The 19,083-nt window shown below is 45.7% G+C and overlaps 2 protein-coding genes across 7 annotated transcripts in view; one reads left to right on the forward strand and one right to left on the reverse strand.

The window, feature by feature from the left end:
- Positions 1-6,608, reverse strand: part of LOC309336632 (uncharacterized protein) — a 40,079-nt gene extending 33,471 nt beyond the window's left edge. For 2 of the 5 annotated variants that reach the window (XR_014154058.1, XM_081852700.1), the window contains exons 1-4: positions 6,463-6,596; positions 2,943-4,173; positions 1,317-1,407; positions 191-703 (exon numbers count right to left, since the gene is read on the reverse strand). Coding sequence is in view for 4 of the 5 variants with exons in the window: in XM_081852700.1 (XP_081708826.1) it covers positions 191-703; positions 1,317-1,407; positions 2,943-3,707 (1,369 nt within the window). In the remaining variant the exon portion in view is untranslated. Of the gene's footprint in view, positions 1-190; positions 704-1,316; positions 1,408-2,942; positions 4,174-6,462 lie in introns of all 5 variants that reach the window. The other 3 variants (XM_081852702.1, XM_081852701.1, XM_081852703.1) reach the window with 3 other exon arrangements.
- Positions 6,609-11,424: 4,816 nt separating this feature from the next.
- Positions 11,425-19,062, forward strand: LOC309336810 (uncharacterized protein). 2 transcript variants are annotated; one of them, XM_081853165.1, is made up of 4 exons: positions 11,425-11,509; positions 13,761-14,600; positions 15,402-15,522; positions 17,203-19,062. In XM_081853165.1, the coding sequence occupies exons 2-4, from the start codon at positions 13,887-13,889 to the stop codon at positions 18,054-18,056; spliced, it is 1,689 nt and encodes a 562-aa protein (XP_081709291.1). In that variant the 5' UTR covers positions 11,425-11,509; positions 13,761-13,886; the 3' UTR covers positions 18,057-19,062. The 2 variants fall into 2 exon arrangements, with proteins under 2 accessions (XP_081709291.1, XP_081709292.1); XM_081853166.1 differs by having other exon boundaries at positions 17,206-19,062.
- The last annotated feature ends 21 nt before the right edge of the window (positions 19,063-19,083 follow it).

Raw genomic sequence — 19,083 nt, forward strand, 5'->3', positions numbered from 1 at the left:
CATTCAGGAACCAAGGTACCACTGTATTACATCTTCTGTTGTAAGTTGCATCGTTTCAATAATCTGGATGGAGCTTCAGGGTTTGTGCAGTTATTTAAAAGCTTTATATTTTGTGTGTGTGCAGATTCTATTCCCTCTTGAGCATATTCATCTTTCGTGGCACCCGCAAAATTGATTACGGCATACGTACCTGTGTAGTTCTTTTCTTCCAGATGTTTTCTGAGATGTCTGTTGAGGGCCGGCTTCTGGGTGAAGCTCTGCCCACATTCGGAGCAGGAATATGGCTTCTCTCCGGTGTGGACTGTCTGGTGCCGGAGGACATGCGAGATATCCCGGAAACTCTTCCCGCATTCCGGGCACTCGGGACGCTTGCGGCCCGTGTGGGTCTTCTGGTGTCTATCCAGCTGCCACTCATCCTGAAAGCTTTCGCCGCATTCGAGGCACCAGTGGCCATGCTCCTCCAAGCGCACTACCGTCTCGTAGACCCCCTCGCTGCAGAGCGTGGCTTCGTCCCACCTCTCCAGCGGCTCCGTCTCATTCTCCTGTTCCAGATCACAGCTGCTTTCGAGGGAACCAGGCCGCCCCAATAACGTCCCGAGCATTACCGGTAGCCTGGGACTTCCTCGCTGGAAAGGGCCCAGCTTGCTCCCATTCAGAGTTGTTTCTCCAGCTGAGACCGCATAGCCATCCAGGTTCACTTTCCCTGAACGGGAAAAGGAAACAAAAGAATCAGACTGGATTTTACTGCACAGTATTTAAAAATATACAAAAGAGCTCTGCTGGACACCAATGCTGCTTTCACATGGCCACATTTTGACGGAGTATTTGCATGACATCTTAAACACCCTCTCTCATTTTAGCTTCTAAAGCTCAGAGAAATCTGACTCTCTTTATCTCATTGGATGAGCTGCACAATTTTCACAGGCCTTTTGCTCTGCTATTCTGGTCAGTTATGCCTCTATTTACTTTGCTCTAGCAGCTAGCATTTTCCTAGATTCCTCTAGCTGTTTCCTTCTCTATGGCTTGTCTCTTCTGCCAAGAAATCATCATCATCATCATCATCATCATTAGAATTTATATACTGCCCAATACCCGGGGGTCTCAGGGCGGTAATAATAATAATAATAATAATAATAATAATAATAATAATAATGGTGATGATTTATACCCCACCCTCCCCAGAATAAAATCAAGATATAAAACCACAAAATACCTAACAAAAATAAAAACAGATGCCTCCATGGGAAGCCCACAAACAAGACTGGAGAGCAAACAATCTAAATGGGATCAATGGGATCCATACAATTCATACATACCCAATGAGTTGGGACCCAGGCTGCCCTCCAACGGCGACCACTCGGCCTCAGGGGATACCACAATCACCTCCTCCTCATGTCTCCCCAGTGCCTAAAAGAGCAGAGAGGATTCCTGTCAAGTCAACGCCTTGGAGTCAGGAGGGCGAACCCTCCTCAGGCTCACCCTGAGGAAAATCAAATCTTAAAACTTTCTCAAAAGACGACCAGGTCAAATCAGCAATGATACACTGGGCAAAGGATTTGGGACATAATATCCAGATGGCAGATTGGGAAAGGTTATGGAAAACGGATCTGAAATCTACAGCATGCTGTACACTGAAAGAAAATTATATGAAAATGATGTACTGGTGGTATTTGACTCCTAGTAAGTTAGCAAAAATGTATAGAACTAGTGCAAATACCTGCTGGGAATGTAAAGAAAAAGAAGGTACCTTTTATCATGTGTGGTGGTAATAAGTCGTGTAAGGTAATAAAAGCTTTCTGGGAGATGATATATAATGAAATGAAAAAAATGTTTAAAATAACTTTTGTTAAAAAACCAGAAGCTTTTCTATTAGGAATTATAGGAATTACCGTATTTTTTGCACCATAACACTCACTTTTTTCCTCCTAGAAAGTAAGGGGAAATGTCTGTGCGTCTTATGGAGCGAATGCCTGTGGGTGGCGGGGAGGGGGATCTGCTGCAGTCGGGAGCAGAGGATCCATGGTTCCCCTTCCTTCCCTCCTCCGTGGTTACAAAGCATGGATCCACATGGATCCTCAGGATTTTTGCATTGGGCTACTCCAAACTCACTGTCAGATCACATGTCTGTGGCCACAGCATGAACCACAAAAATCATATATCACTATTTCGTTTAGAATATTTTTTTTTCTTGTTTTCCTCCTCTAAAAACTATGTGCGTGTTATGGTCTGGTGCGTGTTATAGAGCGAAAAATACGGTATATTCCAAAGAAGACATTTTATGTATACAATAACTGCTGCACGGATGTTACTAGCTCAGAGATGGAAAGAAGACAGAGGCCCTATCAGAGAGGAATGGCAAACTAAGCTGATGGACTGGAAAGCTCAGGAAACAAGAGGACAAAAACTTTATAAAAGGAATGGGATTTTTAAAAAACTTATTTAGGAGACCATTGCAAGCAGATAAAAACATGAGCAGGATTTTAATCTCACTTGTAGTGAAACAATTATTATGGACAATATGGAGTGATACAAAATACAGACTATGGAATAATATGCAGTTGTAAATGTTGACAATAGGACCCACGGAGGGGGTGGGGGGAAGTCTTGAGATTCAGAGTAATCTCTGTACTGTGGTACCTCGGGTTAAGAACTTAATTCGTTCCGGAGGTCCATTCTTAACCTGAAACTGTTCTTAACCTGAAGCACCACTTTAGCTAATGGGGCCGCCCGCTGCCGCTGCACAACTTCTGTTCTCATCCTGAGGTAAAGTTCTTAACCCGAGGTACTATTTCTGGGTTAGCGGAGTCTGTAACCTGAAGCGTATGTAACCTGAAGCGTATGTAATCCGTATATGGATATACATTTGGATTGTTCTAATTTTACATTTCTAAAATCAAATCAAAACGATTTAAAATAAAATCTTAAAACTTTCTCCCTTTTACCTCGGCCTCTGGTTGCTGGCGTCTGAGGAACTCTTCGGCCAGGGCCACCGCCTGGGAACAGGCCTGAGGGCCACGGGCCCTGACCCAGCTCTGCATCTCCGGAGGCAGGATGGCCAGGAACTGCTCCAGGACCACCAGCTCCAGGATCTGCTCCTTGGTGTGCTTCTCTGGCTTCAGCCACTGCCAGCAGAGTTCCCGGAGCTTCTTGCAAACCTCTCGGGGTCCCTCGGCTTCCTGGTAGCCAAACTGCCCGAAACGTCTGCCCTGCGCATCAGTGCCAGTGTCATTCTTTCCCACAGCCTCTTTCTCCGACGTCCTGTTTTCACCAGTGACCAGATTGCTAAAGGCTGCTGGATCTCCCCTGCCATTGCCCACCAGAAGCTGAGCGACTCCATCTCCGCTGGGCCACTGGCCAGCAACCGTCACAGCCTCACAAGAGCCCCACAGCAACGGTTTCGACGGCTGTTGGCTTCCCCACCCGGAGGGAAGGGGCTGCACGGCCTTTAGGACCTCCTGCCACTGAGTTTCCCAGCGTTGCGCCAAGCCCTCCTCAGACCCCTGGGTCAACTCTTGGGGGGGCACCCAGCCCAGAAGCTCCCCGATGGTCCCAACCTGGATGACGCGAGGGACCACCCGTTCCCCTTCGGATTCCAGAAGCCCCACTTGGGATCCCTCCCTCAGTTTCGCGCCAGGGATCGCCTCGTGTTCTAGAACGTTCTGCAAAGGGAGACTCATGACTCCGCCGGCCCTCAGCTCGGCAGCCATTTTGTCCGGCGGCGTCGGAACACCGGAGGCAATGTCCACAGAGAGCGTAGAAAGTGTTATTTTAAGCTGGAAAGCCCATCACTGGAAGGACAAGGGTTCTGAAATGTTGCCACATCGAGACCTGCAGGCCTAAAAGAAACAAACAAACAAACAAACAAACAAACAGAATATTTGTAGCCTTCTCCTTAAAGAAAGAGCTAAACAAAGAGTTTACTCCTTCTTATCCAACGTGTGAGAGACTTGTGCCTTTGTGGATGTGCCACAGTTGGTGCCAGGGAGGACCTTTCCATCAGTCGCACCTCCTTTAAAATAAGCGCATCTCATGTTTTCATCCGCCAGGCTGATTCCTCCAGGACACACCAGCAGGATCTGTCGAGAGTGCCGCAAGCAAGTCACTCCTGTCAGATGGTCACTTTATGCTGGATTCAGCAAAATTTCCAGCCAGCAAGAAAGGAACGTTTTTTCCCTGAAGGAAGAAGACAAAAGGTGGAATAAATAAGCAAAAAACCAAGTTGTTTTGGCTGTTGAGTCGTTCTGAAAGAGAAACCATATTTTAAGCCTTCAGGCTGAGCATCTGCCTTGCTCTATCCTGGGTTCAATCTTTTGCATCTCCATGCAGAGCTCGGGATAAGCTGGGTTTCCATGTTAATAATAATAATAATAATAATAATAATAATAATAATAATAATAATAATTTATACCCCACCCATCTGGCTGGATTTCCCCAGCCACTCTGGGCAGCTCCCAACAGAATAATAATAATAATAATAATAAAGTGAAAAACATCAAACATTAAAAACTTCCCTAAACAGGGCTGCCTTCAGATGTCTTCTGAAAGTCAGATAGTTGTTTATTTCCTTGACATCTGATGGGGGGTGTTACACAGGGTAGGTGCCACTACTGAGAAGGCCTTGCCTTTTTTCTGAGCGTGCTCATTCAACTTTTCCCTTTCCTTCAGGCACTTTCTTCATGATCAGAGCTTGTGCAGCTAGACTGAACCTTTTCTATATGCACAACTACAAATATAATTGGCAAGCTTTGAAAAGCCTCAGGCCCTTGTGCCAGGGTACCAGTTAAAAGCGCTTTGCTAAACTGGGCCTGCTATCTGGGTCTAGCAGCTGACGCAACATCATGGAAAGAACATTTCAGTTCTGAGCTAAATGGACCAATGGTACAACATCGTCCACAGATGGACCAATGCTTGTCTCCTTTGTCATTTTATCCTCTCAACAACCCAGTTAAGTAGTCTTTAGGCTGAGAGAGAACGTGAGGGGCTAAAGGTCACTCAATGAGCTTTACAGCCACGTGGAGACTTGAACTCGTGTCTCCCTCTTCCTAGTCCAGCACTCCAACTCGGCGTGACTGACCTATGTAGCCCTCCAGAGGTCAGGGATGATGCGAGCTGTTCGACTATCAGACTCGGACCTCAGCGACCAGAGTTAAAATTACCCCACAGCCATGAAACCCACTAAGTGACCTTGGGCCATTCATTGCTTCTCAGCCTGACCTACCTGGCAGGGTTAAATGAGGATTAAATGAGGAGGAAGAGAACCCATGTAGGCCACACCTTTAGCTCCTTGCAGGAAGAGGTGACATACAAATGCAATAAACAAAGTTCTCTCCTCTAACCATATGGCACACAAAAAAGGAATATATATATATATTTATATAAATAAAAGAAATCACACTCCCAGTGTTCTTATTAGATAAGTGATTCTCGGTAATACCTCTTCTTCCTTTGAATCCATTCGCTTACACACCTGGTTAATTCCATAATTTTATGCTTGCTCACAATCCTACCTGAAGTCACCTTTGCTGTTTCACACCCCTGACACTCCTTAGGAAACAACCTCAAATTTAACTTTCAAGTAAAAACAAACAAACCCCATAACAGAGTTTTGTGTAAAGTGTTAACCTACCACCCCATTATTATCTCAACTAGGATGTCCAGTTGATTATTCAAAACAAAAAATTCCTTCCAGTAGCACCTTAAAGACCAACTAAGTTAGTTCTAGGTATGAGCTTTCGTGTGCATGCACACTTCTTCAGATACACTCAGTTGATTATTGTGTGACTTGTTCCCTCATTGTGGACCAAGGTAAGCAAAACCCGCAAAATTTCTAGGAGTTGCTGTTAGAAATAAGGGTCACAACAATGAACTTTCAATTTTGTGTGGGTTTTAATTTAAATTGGGCAGCGTGGTCTGCTTAGCTGCCTTCATATATGTCTCTTCTTTGCGCACAAATTGCAATGCTTGGTGGCTGATTAAAAATATCGATCTACTGTATCAGGATGTTCTATGGCACAACTTCAGTGTGTATTGAGGGGGAGACGCTCTTCTTAAAAGCCTCCCCACTTTTGCAAGAATCCTCTATCGAACCACTGCCTCTTCACTTTCTCCTATCTCACCCCACACCCACCCCAATTGCACGAAAGCTACTTTCCCATCCTAAAACGCCAAAAAGATGCAATGGCAAACCGTAGCATTTATGAAGGAGAAATAAAATACTAAAATACTGAAGAAGAACAAGAAGAAGAAGAGGAGGAAGAGGAGGAAGAGGAGGAGGAGACTCTGTAGTTGTAGACAGAGGTGGTGTACAGGGAAACGCATGTACAGGAAAACATACGAAATTCTGTTTTATCAGAGATCTAGGTCAAAAGTGAACGGAAGTGGCAGAGGGCAAGGGTTTGCATCTGCTCTGCAGCACTTGCAGATTTAGAAACTTTCCCCTTTCCCCCTCCACATGCAACTCACAGCACATCCTGCCCCACTGCGCTGGATCTGCTTCAGCCCCCCAGAGGCTGTCCTCTTTCTGGTCTGGCTGTATCCTGCAACAGAGGGGCTGGAGAGGGTGGGGAGCATCCAGAACAGGAAGTGGGCAGCCCACATTTATTTCCCCTTCACCCCCAACTCCTTCAGTCTCTCTAGGAACCAAAACACTCACAATGTAACCCTTCATGTGCCTGTAAAAAAAAACAAAAAACCCAACCAAAGAGAGAAACACCTTTAGCCTCACGATCTTATAAAAACACACATTTTATCAAGAGAAATATTGGAGGGTATGGAGTAGGGTGTCCCCATTTTCATCAGCTGTGCAAATCCCCACAGAGCGGGGAGGGGTCCCGAGGGTCATCTAGTCCAACCCCCCTGCAAATGCAGCAATTACATATTGGAAGAAGCTGGGGCTTGAACTCTGGCCCTCCTGCCTGCAAACCGCGTGCTCTTCCACTGAGCCGCGCGGCACCTCCCCAAGGGCAATGAATGCACTCTGCATATGCTCAGAGGGCCCACCGGACCCTTCATATTCCTGCCTGCCATGACGCAGGCTCTGAAAAGCTGGGCAGCTCATCTGTCCCAAGCACAAGTTCTGCCCATGTTGGAAGTTCCCCTAATGCCCCGCTCTGCCCAGGGCAATGCAACCCCACCAACAACTCAGCTGTGGTACTAAAGGGGTTAAAGGGCTTGAGCTGGAGATTCCTAGAGAGGACAGGAAATGGAGAGCGCATGGGGGAACTAAAACGCCAGCGGAATCTTCCTGGTGCACCTTTCTTTCCCTTCCCTTCTTTCTTTGGAGGAAGCTGGGCTGTTTAAAGTGGTGGTGGTGGTGGTGTTTAGTCGTTTAGTCGTGTCCGACTCTTGGTGACCCCCTGGACCAGAGCATGCCAGGCACTCCTGTCTTCCACTGCCTCCCGCAGTTTGGTCAAACTCATGCTGGTAGCTTCGAGAACACTGTCCCACCATCTCGTCCTCTGTCGTCCCCTTCTCCTTGTGCCCTCCATCTTTCCCAACATCAGGGTCTTTTCCAGGGAGTCTTCTCTTCTCACGAGGTGGCCAAAGTATTGGAGCCTCAGCTTCACGATCTGTCCTTCCAGTGAGCACTCGGGGCTGATTTCTGTCAGAATGGAGAGGTTTGATCTTCTTGCAGTCCATGGGACTCTCAAGAGTCTCCTCCAGCACCAGAATTCAAAAGCATCCATTCTTCGGCGATCAGCCTTCTTGATGGTCCAGCTCTCACTTCCATACATCACTACTGGGAAAACCATGGCTTTAACTATATGGACCTTTGTTGGCAAGGTTGATGTCTCTGCTTTTTAAGATGCTGTCTAGGATTGTCTTTGTTTTTCTTCCAAGAAGCAGGCGTCTTTTAATTTCGTGGCTGCTGTCACCATCTGCAGTGATCATGGAGCCCAATAAAGTAAAATCTCTCACTGCCTCCATTTCTTCCCCTTCTGTTTGCCAGGAGGTGATGGGACCAGTGGCCATGATCTTCGTTTTTTTGATGTTGAGCTTCAGATCATATTTTGCGCTCTCCTCTTTCACCCTCATTAAAAGGTTCTTTAATTCCTCCTCACTTTCTGCCATCAAAGTTGTGTCATCTGCATATCTGAGGTTGTTGATATTTCTTCCGGCAATCTTAATTCCCGCTTGGGATTCATCCAGCCCAGCCTTTCGCATGCTGAATTCTGCGTATAAGTTAAATAAGCAGGGGGACAATATACAGCCTTGCCGTACTCCTTTCCCAATTTTGAACCAATCAGTTGTTCCATATCCAGTTCTAACTGTAGCTTCTTGTCCCACATAGAGATTTCTCAGGAGACAGATGAGGTGATCAGGCACTCCCATTTCTTTAAGAACTTGCCATAGTTTGCTGGGGTCGACACAGTCAAAGGCTTTTGCATAGTCAATGAAGCAGAAGTAGATGTCTTTCTGGAACTCTCTAGCTTTCTCCATAATCCAGTGCATGTTTGCAATTTGGTCTCTGGTTCCTTTGCCCCTTCGAAATCCAGTTTGCACTTCTGGGAGTTGTCGGTCCACATACTGCTTAAGCCTGCCTTGTAGATCAGCTGCTCTACATAAGGACATAAAAGAGCCTCTGAATCAGGCCAGCAGCTTATTTAGTCCAGCATCCTGGTCTCAAACAGCAAGCAGGATTCAAGCAGTTTCCCCTCCTGTGGTTTCCAGCAATTGCCATGCAGAAGCATTGGTGTCTCCAACCTTGGAGGCCGGTGTTTCCCAAACTTGGGTTTCCTGGTGTTTTTGGACTACAACTCCCATCATCCTTAGCTAGCAGAACTGATGGTCAGGGATGATGGGAACTGTAGTTCAAAAACAGCTGGAGACTCAAGTTGGAAAACACTGGCAGAGGCAGAGCATAGCTTTCATGGCTAGTAACCATCGATAGGCCTCTCCTCCATAATTTTTTAAAATACATATATACATTTTTATTAATTTTTTAACATAGTCATTTAACATACATTTTTATCTTATACAATTTTTTTAGACTTCCATCAACTACCTCTGAAGATTTTCCATTCTTTATCGCTTAATCTGCATTTCTTAATTTCTCTATTACTTTTAATTATCCTTAACTAATATTCTCTTCATAATCTTCCTTGCAATATTTCGCATAATCCTCCTTACAAAACATCTTGCAGTCCTACTAGCGTAATCTGTTTATTACAGTTGCTTTTCAAATAGTTCAAATATTTACTCCAGCCCTTTAAGAATCTTTGGTCCCGCAGGTTTCGAATCCTTCCTGTCAATTTGTCTAATTCCTCATAGTCCATTAATTCTCCTCCATGAATTTGTCTCATCTTCTTTCAAAGCCATCCCTGTGGCAGGGAGTTCCATAGTTTGACAACAAGCTGCATAAAGAAGTATTTTCTTTTATCTGCCCCTGAATCTTCCAATGTTCAGCTTCATTGGATATCCTTGCAATTTCCCAGCATTTAGGAACTTGAGATGCCCTTAACAAGTTCCCACTCAGCCATGATGCTGACTGCATTAGCTTGGGCCAGCCCTTACCTTAAAGTCTAACCACCCTTTTGAGGTTTTTGTGAAGATAAATTGTGTGTGTGTGTGAAGAGGGAGAGAGAGGCAGGCAGACAGAGAGGGCACTGCTGCCCCAGGCTTCTTGGGGAACAACTAGCAAGATTCAATAAAAGGAAAACTATCACAATAATACAGTGGTACCTCGGGTTAAGAACTTAATTCGTTCCGGAGGTTCGTTCTTAACCAGAAACAGTCCTTAACCTGAAGCACCACTTTAGCTAATCGGGCCTCCCGCTGCTGCTGCTGGAGCACGATTTCTGTTCTCATCCTGAAGCAAAGTTCTTAACTCGAGGTACTATTTCTGAGTTAGCCGAGTCTGTAACCTGAAGCGTCTGTAACCTGAAGCGTCTGTAACCCGAGATACCACTGCACTAACAAAATATCATATTAAATAGCTAGATATATTTCCCTTTATTCTCCATTTTATTGTATTGTATTTTACTTTTTCTTGGCAACGGCTGTAGAAATATTATATGCATCCCAGTAAAGAATGGATACAAAAACTTATGAAATATGCAGAAATGGCAAAACTTACTGGAAGAATAAGAAATCAAGATAACAAACTTTTTATGAAAGAATGGAAATGGTTTATTGAATATTTACAGAAGATATATACTTACAATAGATAATTAAATGAGCAAGTTAAATGAATTAAAAAATAAATGTAAGGAACCGCAGAAAGGGGGAAGGAAGTCAAATTTTGAAATGTTAAATTGATTGTAAAACTAATGAAATGTATAAATTTGAAAAATTTAAATAAAAAACTTTTTTTAAAAAAGAAATATATTTAACTAATTTGCAAACAGTTTTTAACAACACCCATCAATAAAATGTGAGGTTCTTATTTTTTCCTATGTTTTCTGTATTTCTTTCTTCTTTTTAAAAAATCTGTTTGCCTACTATGCAGCTGACAGTGTCATGGGAGCCTCACATAAAAAAAAGACCAAACCCCCTCCGTCAAAAAAAGTTGCATGTTTAGAATAGATTTATGAAAGATTTAGAAAACTTATTGATTAGAATATTTGTGTCAGATTGTATGGGAAAAATACGGAATAACAGATACAGTCTTGCTTAAAATGTATATAGGAAGTGCAGTGTAAGCGACGGAAGCCAACCAATGAAATTTTATTATTATTTTCATGTTGAGCTATTTGTAGAATAAACTTGGAAGAATTTTTCTCAACTTATCTTCTTCTTTTCTTTTTCTTCTTTTTTCTTTTCTTCTCTTTTGTTCTTTTTTTCATATATATGTTCTTATTTGAAATATATACAGTATGTAGTTACAGATAGGTAGCCGTGTTGGTCTGCCATAGTCAAAACAAAATAAAAAAATTCCTTCCAGTAGCACCTTAAAGACCAACTAAGTTAGTTCTTGGTATGAGCTTTCGTGTGCATGTGTATCTGAAGAAGTGTGCATGCACACGAAAGCTCATACCAAGAACTAACTTAGTTGGTCTTTAAGGTGCTACTGGAAGGAATTTTTTTATTTTGTTTATACAGTATGTATGTATGTATTTGCAATATTTTGTAATAATTATGTTAACTGATTTTTTTAAAAAATACAATTTTTTCATTTAAAAAAGTTGCATGCGTTTTGCTTTTAAAAAAATAAAATAAAAAAAATATTTAAATCACTGCAGGGGTGCAGTTTGGGAATTTTAGACTCCGGGGACTCGATGTTCTTATGCACCCTCCCATTAGATATCCATGTGCATTCTTTCTGCGCTTACTTACAAATGCAGCAAACGAGCCCTGAAATTCGGCCTGGGAGGCACCACTTGCAGGGATGGGGGCGGGGGGGGGCGGGCGGAGGGAATTGCAAATGGGTCTATAATGGTTAAATCCAAAGAATCCGATTCCTAGAGAGGCTCAACAAAGCTGGGGGGGGGCGGACGGAAAGGGAGGTCAGTAATGGACTCCTCTTCCTCGCTGGAGGGGTGGAAATGGCTCCTTTGCAGCTGTGAGCAGGGTGAGCAGCTGACACCGAGTTCAATAATAAAGGGAGACTGGGTGGGTGGAGGGTGTTGGAAAGGCGCAGGGTGCAGAGAAGGAGAGGCAGGGGGTGGGCTGGGGGCTCGGGTGGGGGTGCAGGAGGGAAGCACCCCCTTTCTCCCCGAGATCCTCTCCCTTAAGGGAGCAAACCTTACAATGCACGTGGGAACGGCGCGCAGAGCAGGTCAGAGGTCCTCCTGCAGTCCATTTGTCCCCTGGCACTGGAAGCGAAGGCAAAAGGACGGACTTCCCAACTGCAGCACATCCTTAAACTTCGGAACTCCCTCCCACAGGAGACCCTAGCTGTCAGCTTTTCCCTTTTTTAAAAGGAAAATTCCCTTATTCTGAATAGGGTTCATCGCAAGAAAAGTTGACAGCTATGTAGGAGGCAGTGAAGACCACCAACCTAGACTAGGTGGGCCACTGGCCTGATCCAGGGGGCTCTTCTTAGGTTCTTATGAAAATGGCTCGGCTGCCCTTGTTTAAACCCCCGGCACCTAATATTTGGGGACAGACTGCGGCTGTAAAAAGAGGCTCCTCACCACTAGTGTGGCACAGACATTCCCCTCCCCTGGACAATGCCATTTTTTAAAGTAGGAGTAAGACACAGCTTAAGGGACGCGGGTGGTGCTGTGGTCTAAACCACAGAGCCCAGGACTTGCCGATCAGATGGTCGGTGGTTCAAATCCCCGCGACGGGGTGATCTCCCGTTGCTCGGTCTCTGCTCCTGCCAACCTAGCAGTTTGAAAGCACATCAAAGTGCAAGTAGATAAATAGGTACCACTCCGGCAGGAAGGTAAACGGCGTTTCTGTGCGCTGCTCTGGTTCGCCAGAAGCAGCTTAGTCATGCCGGCCACATAACCCGGAAGCTGTACACCGGCTCCCTCGGTCAATAAAGCGAGATGAGCACCGCAACCCTAGAGTCGTCCGCGACTGGACCTAATGGTCAGGGGTCCCTTTACCTTTACCTCTAAGACGCAGTTTCGTTATGCGTAAATAAATAAAGTGTTTACTATCACTTTCCCAATTATCTTCCCCAGTAAGACCATCAGTTTTACTCTCCCTTCTTCCCATCGTTTCTGTTTTCAGCCCAATCTTTCTTGGGGGAGGCCTCTTTCTTCCACTTGCCCTGTCCAGTTGCTCCTTTCTGAATGTTACCTAAAAATTTGCCAACCTCCCTCCCACAAATCACTACCCAATCAGATGGGTGAGGTACAAATAATAAAATTATTATTATCATTGTCATTGTCATTGTCATCATCATCATCCCAGTCTGTGCCTGTGTTGGATTTCAAATCCACTTTTATATATGTAAGGGTTTTTAATTGTTTTTGGATATGCAGTTGTTCATAGGCAGAAATCATTTTAACTTTATAAATATGCATGAGAGAGAAATAGCCCAAGCACAATATATCTATACAGTGGTGCCCCGCAAGACGAATGCCTTGCAAGATGAAAAACCCGCTAGACGAAAGGGTTTTCCGTTTTTCGAGGCGCTTCGCAAGACGAATTTCCCTATGGGCTTGCTTCGCAAGACGAAAACGTCTTGCGAGTCTTGCGATTTTTTTCGCTCCCCCCCCCTTTTTCTAAGCCGCTAAGCCGCTAAGCCTTTAATAGCCGCTAAGCCGCTAATAGCGCTAAGCCGCTAATAGGGGTGCTTCGCAAGACGAAAAAACCGCTAGACAAAGAGACTCGCGGAACAAATTATTTTCGTCTTGCAAGGCACCACTGTATCTATATAGTACAGTATTGTGAAATGGCTTCAAGATCCTTCATAGGGAGCCATCTATTATTATTATTATTATTATTATTATTATTATTATTATTATTAAAAACAAAAAATTCCTTCCAGTAGCACCTTAAAGACCAACTAAGTTAGTTCTAAGTTAGTATTATTATTATTATTATTATTATTATTATGCTAAGCTTACTCAGGAGTCTTAGGTGAGTTGCCTTGGTAAAAGCTTTTTGAAAGCCTAAGTGTGCTTGCTGACACTCTCAAATAACTCTAAAAGCTTCACAAGGCAGGACATCTCCTTGTAGAAGCCATGCTGTTTCTGCTTCAGCAAGAATTGGTCCTCTATATGCTCAGTTATTTTATCTTTAACCATCAGGGGTGACCAGGGATGGTGGTAGTCATAGTCTAGCAGCTTCTCAAGGGCCACAGGTTCCCCATCCCTGCAAATATACTGTCTAACTCCTGTTTGTCTGTGTTCTTTCTCCCTCAGGTGAAAGGGCTTCCAGTTACGGACTTCAAGAAAGTATCTCTGGAGGCTCTGATTCAGGCGCAGGTGGCCTCTTCCTGTGAGATGTGAAGGTTGACTTCAACTTGGCTCTCCCCCCGTCGGAGGAAAATGACTACAGATTATGAATCCTCGTCAGCCTTTGGTCTCCAGTTTCAGGATGCGCAGATGGGACTTAAAAGGGAGACCCAGGATGAGCCGTCAGCTGCCCCCCAGCCGGAATCAGAGGAAATGGGAGAAGCTCTTCGGCGTCAGTGGACAGCCCTATCTGTTAAAGCAGAACCAGATGTGGGTCTCTGGTCCCACCAATATGAAGCTCAGTTGCAGGAGGTCATGAAGACAAATCGGGCCCCTTGCTCCGGACAGGGAATTCCACCACTTCCAAAAACTGTTCTCTGCGTTGAAGCTAAAGTAGTTGCAGCAGAGCAATTGGCCCAAATCCTGCCATGTGCTCAGAAACCGAGTCAACAGGACTCCATGGTGCAAGGCCACAAGAGAGAAAGACATGATCTCCTGAGCGAGGAGGCCGCCGTCAGCTCAGATGTACCTTGCCAACACTTTAGGCAGCTCAGGTACCGGGAGGCTGAGGGCCCCCGAGAGGTTTGCAGCCAGCTACGGGATCTTTGCCACCGGTGGCTGAAGCCGGAGAGGAACACCAAGGAGCAGATCCTGGAGCTGGTGATCCTGGAGCAGTTCCTGGCCATCCTGCCAGCGGAGATCCAGAGTTGGGTCAGGGATCGCGGCCCAGAGACCTGCTCCCAGGCGGTAGACCTGGCAGAGGATTTCCTGCTGAGGCAGCAAGATGCTAAGGAGGAGGAAGAACAGGTGAAGGGCAAAGGAGAGAAGTTCGAAATGGGCAAAAGGACATTGCCTGTCCTGGCATTGGAGCCTTTTGCTTTCTAGGCCCAAGGCCTTTCTCGTAGTAGCCTGGGAACCTTGGGTTCTCTAGGCCAGAAGCCTTTCCGGTAGTAGTTTGAGCTGGGCAATATTGCAATTAAACGGTATGATGGTCAAACCACAATACTGGTTTCAGACTTTTTGAACTGGGGATATATTGCAGCCACTGCCAGCACAGCGTCTACCTCACTGTTCTCTGCCTGCCTGCCTGCACTGTGTTGGCAGCATTTGGGAAGCTATAACATATCGCCATCTCAAATTGCCTTGATCAGCTGAGAAACGGGCTTCCTTAAACTTAAAGCAAGTTTAACTTCCTTAAACTTGCTTTAAATTGCTCCTGAAGGTCAACAATGAGGGAGACGGAGGCACTTCACCAGGGAGAGCGTTCCACAGATGGGGAGCCACCACTGAGAAGGCCCTGTCATGGGTCAATGCAAACTGGGTGGCAGCCAGAGGTGGCACTGCCAATGGGGCCTTCCTTGCTGATTGTAGGGCCCAGGAAGGTTGATATTGTGGGACTCCCTCCCTTAGGCCCCAAACCATTTTGGGCTTTGTACTAAACCCATGAATTGGGCTCGGTAGCTCACAGGCAGCCCTAACGCAGCCCCTTTCCTTCTGCTTCAAAATGCTTTCGAGTTTTTACTGTCATATGTTAGGTGTTTCCCAGACCAGGAATGCACGATGGCAGAGAGTTATATAAATGTAATAATTCCTTGTCTGCTGTTTCAGGAGCACTTTCACGTGATCACAGTCAGCTTCCCTGACGATGAACAGGCTTTGTTGGAAACCTCACAGAGCCAGTCCCACAGGGAGATCAAGCAGGAGGATGAAAGGGATTGCAGCTCCCCAAGTAAGGACCTGTTGTTACAATCCATTGCTTACCACAAAGAGCCTGGCAGGGCTTTAATTTGGGGGTTCCTACTCGGGGGGGGGATGTCTAAAGTGACTGCACTTGGAATCCTTTGTCCAGTTCTGGTTGCCTCACCCTAAAAGGGATATTGTGGAGTTGGAACAATTCAGAAAAGGGCAACCAAAATGAGTCAAGGCAACGGAGCAAAGATCATGGGGAAAGATTGCAACAACTTGATAGCTCAGTCGGTACACTAGCTAATCTCAAGGTCATGGGTTTGAGCCCCACATTCGGGCAAATGACTAGAGGATTTCTAGTTGGTCCCTTCAACTCTACAATTCTATGATTTTATGATTAGGGGCTTTTTACTTTAAGAGAAAAGACAAATAAGAAGAGACAAGATATACAGTGGTACCTCAGGTTACAGACACTTCAGGTTACAGACGCTTCAGGTTACAGACTCCGCTAACCCAGAAATAGTACCTCAGGTTAAGAACTTTGCTTCAGGATGAGAACAGAAATCGTGCAGCAGTGCCCATTAGCTAAAGTGGGGCTTCAGGTTAAGAACAGTTTCAGGTTAAGAGCAGACCTCTGGAATGAATTAAGTTCTTAACCTGAGATACCACTGTAGTTATTCAGTCAAACCTCGGTTGTCGAACGTAATCTGTTCCGGAAGCCCATTCGGCTTCCAAAATGTTCAACAACCGAGGCACAGCTTCCGATTGGTTGCAGGAGCTTCCTGCACTCAAGTAGTAGCTGCGTTGGACATTCAGCTTCCGAAAAACGTTCAAAAACTGGAACATTTACTTCTGGGTTTTCGACATGTGGGAGCCGAAACATTCCAAAACGGAGACATTCAGGACCCGAGGTTTGACTGTATAAAATTACACATGGTGAGGAGAAAGTGGGTAGAGAAAAAGGGTTTTTTCCTCTCTTTCTCTCATAACACTACAGCTCGGGGACATCTAAGAAAGCTGAATGTTAGAAGATTCAGGACAGACCAAATAACGTCATTCTCACAGCACATAATTAAACTATGGCGTTGGCTTCCAACACGAGGCAGTGACAGCCACCAACTTGGATGGATTTAAAAGATTAGGCGAATTCATGGAGGAGAGGGCTACTAGCCAAGCTAGCCGTGTCCTACTGTTGGAGGCAACATGCCTCAGAATATCAGTTGCTTAGGATCACAAGTGGGGCGAGTGGCGCTGTTGCACAAAGATTGTGTGAGATACTCGTAGGCATCTTGTTGGCCACTGTAGGAATAGGATGTTGAACTAGGTGGCTACTGGCCTGATTCAGTGGGCTCTGATGTTCTTCAATACTGTTCTCTTTGACATCTTGTGGGAGGGCGTTCCACATGTTTGCTCCGACTTATTACTAAAGAGGGTTTTCTTGGTGGAAAGTAGTGGGGCATGCGCAAAACCGCTCAGAGTTGTGGCTAGAAAGCATGGGGAAAGTGGGAAACTGCTGAGCCCTATGCTTTGCCGGCATGGGATAAGCCAAAGTATGGACAAGCCCTGAGTATAAGGCCTTATGTTCTTTTATGAGGTATTACGTCAACAGAAGACAGTATTATTCTCTTGCCCAAACCTCTCCTGTCACATTTTTCTTCATTATATCGCCATAATCCATCTCTTCCTTTCTACTTTTCCCCACCTTGTTTATTATCTATTTCAGCAGGTGACAAACACATGAATGGGGTGCATTTGGAGGAGGCTGAGCTTCGAAAGCTGAAGAAAAGCTCAGGAGATCAACGTGGATCAAACAAGCGGAAAGAAAGAACGACGCAGAGGCGGAGAGAGAACTCTGTACTTCCTCAGGCAGGTGGTATTGGAGGTCAACCGAGAATCCCCACAGGAGAGAGCAGGGACGTGCCCGCGGTGTGTGAGGAAAGCTCGAGTGATGCCACAGGCCACGATGCGTTCTTAGGAGACGAGCCTTATACCTGCTCCGCCTGTGGGAAAGCCTTCCGTCTCAAGTCAAGCCTCAAAAGACACTGGAGAAGCCACACGGGCGAGAAGCCGTATACCTGCTTAGATTGCGGGCGGAGCTTCAGCTGGAGGAGCAGCCTCACCACACATCAGAGAACCCACATGAGCGAAAAGCAGTACAAATGCTCCAAGTGCGGGAAGACGTTCCGCTGGAGCCAGAACCTCACGAGGCACTGGAGCATCCACACTGGGGAGAAGCCGTACAAGTGCTCCGACTGCGGGAGCAGCTTCAACCGGAGCCAGAACCTCATCACTCATCAGAGAATCCACACGGGAGAGAAGCCGTACAAGTGCTTGGACTGCGGGAGCACCTTCAACCGGAGCCAGAGCCTGATCACGCACCAGAAGACGCACGCGGGAGAGAAGCTGTACATCTGCTCGGACTGCGGGAAGACCTTCAACCGGAGCCAGAGCCTCATTGCTCATCAGAGACTCCACACGGGGGAGAAACTCTACATGCTCCGGATGAAAGGAGAGCTTGCGGGGAAAATGCAGCCTCCTCAGACACGGGTGGATTCGCACACTGCGGACATGATATAGTAGTAGGGTTGCCATATTCCAAAAAGCGAAAATCCAGACACAGATGTTGTTGAGCAAGATCTCCCCGCAAAAAAAAGAGAATGTTTTAAAGCTACTTTTTTTAGCAAATTTGCCAAAAAAACAACAACACTGCTGATTCGAGCTGCCACGTGTCCAGATTTTTCTGGACATTTTAACCGATTTTTGAAAATTCTGCCCGGACGCTATTTTCAAAAGACAAATCCTGGGAAATTTCGTATGTATGACAGCCCAATGATATAGGCGTGCTCACAGCGGAGGGGGAAAGATGGGTTTGAGATCCACCCCTTCTTTAGATAGGTACAAGGACACGGTGGAAAATGAGTGCCAGAAATGTTCATTTAAGTCGGGGTTTCTGATGTGGCAGCCTGAGGGTGCTGGTATACCCACCGGGACCTCCTGTGGTGCCTGCAAAAGTTCTCTGTAAATATCCCCTCAAAAATCCACAATGCACAAAAGACTCAGTTCCTGTTTGTACTGACTTCGCCTCTCCTGCAGTGAACACGCCCCCTTTCCATATGCCCAAGTTCCATTGGACGCCCGGACTGTATGCCCGCCTTCCCTTCCATTCTGAACAGGAGAGAGGTGCAAAGATCGGGCGGCTGACGTGGAGGCATGCTTCCATCATTTGGCGATCCTCTCTCTCCTCCTCCCAATGCTGTTAGATGTGGCATTTGTGTGTGTGTGTGTTCTAGCAAACCCTCCTGCATGCAGCATTATCTCTAAAAGTCAAGGGCTCTGTGCAAACCTCTCCTTCTGTTGAGCGATCAAGGCCAGTGAAGGAGGACTTGCTAAGCTTGTGTAGCATAGTGGACACGGGTTCAAATTTTGGGATGGGGAGGCCCACTTTGAGATGTCACATTGACAGCGAACGCTACTTAGCAGAGCCCGAACTCACACAAACACCCCTCCCCAAATATGAGTGCAGTATGCTGCAAATAAAACTGTTGTATGTTAGTTAAAATAATAAATTTGATCATCCCTGAAAGTTGAACGGTATCCTCTGACA

The sequence above is a fragment of the Podarcis erhardii genome (assembly GCF_964252035.2).
Source record: "Podarcis erhardii genome assembly, chromosome: 2".
Classification (NCBI taxonomy): Eukaryota; Metazoa; Chordata; class Lepidosauria; order Squamata; family Lacertidae; genus Podarcis; species Podarcis erhardii.

Bases quoted from the DNA above. Each gene is read 5' to 3' on its own strand.
- LOC309336810 (XM_081853165.1), top strand. From the start codon at position 13,887: ATGACTACAGATTATGAATCCTCGTCAGCCTTTGGTCTCCAGTTTCAG. The intron at 14,601-15,401 runs GTGAAGGGCAAA...CTGCTGTTTCAG, and splicing joins CTAAGGAGGAGGAAGAACAG to GAGCACTTTCACGTGATCAC. The intron at 15,523-17,202 runs GTAAGGACCTGT...TATCTATTTCAG, and splicing joins AAGGGATTGCAGCTCCCCAA to CAGGTGACAAACACATGAAT.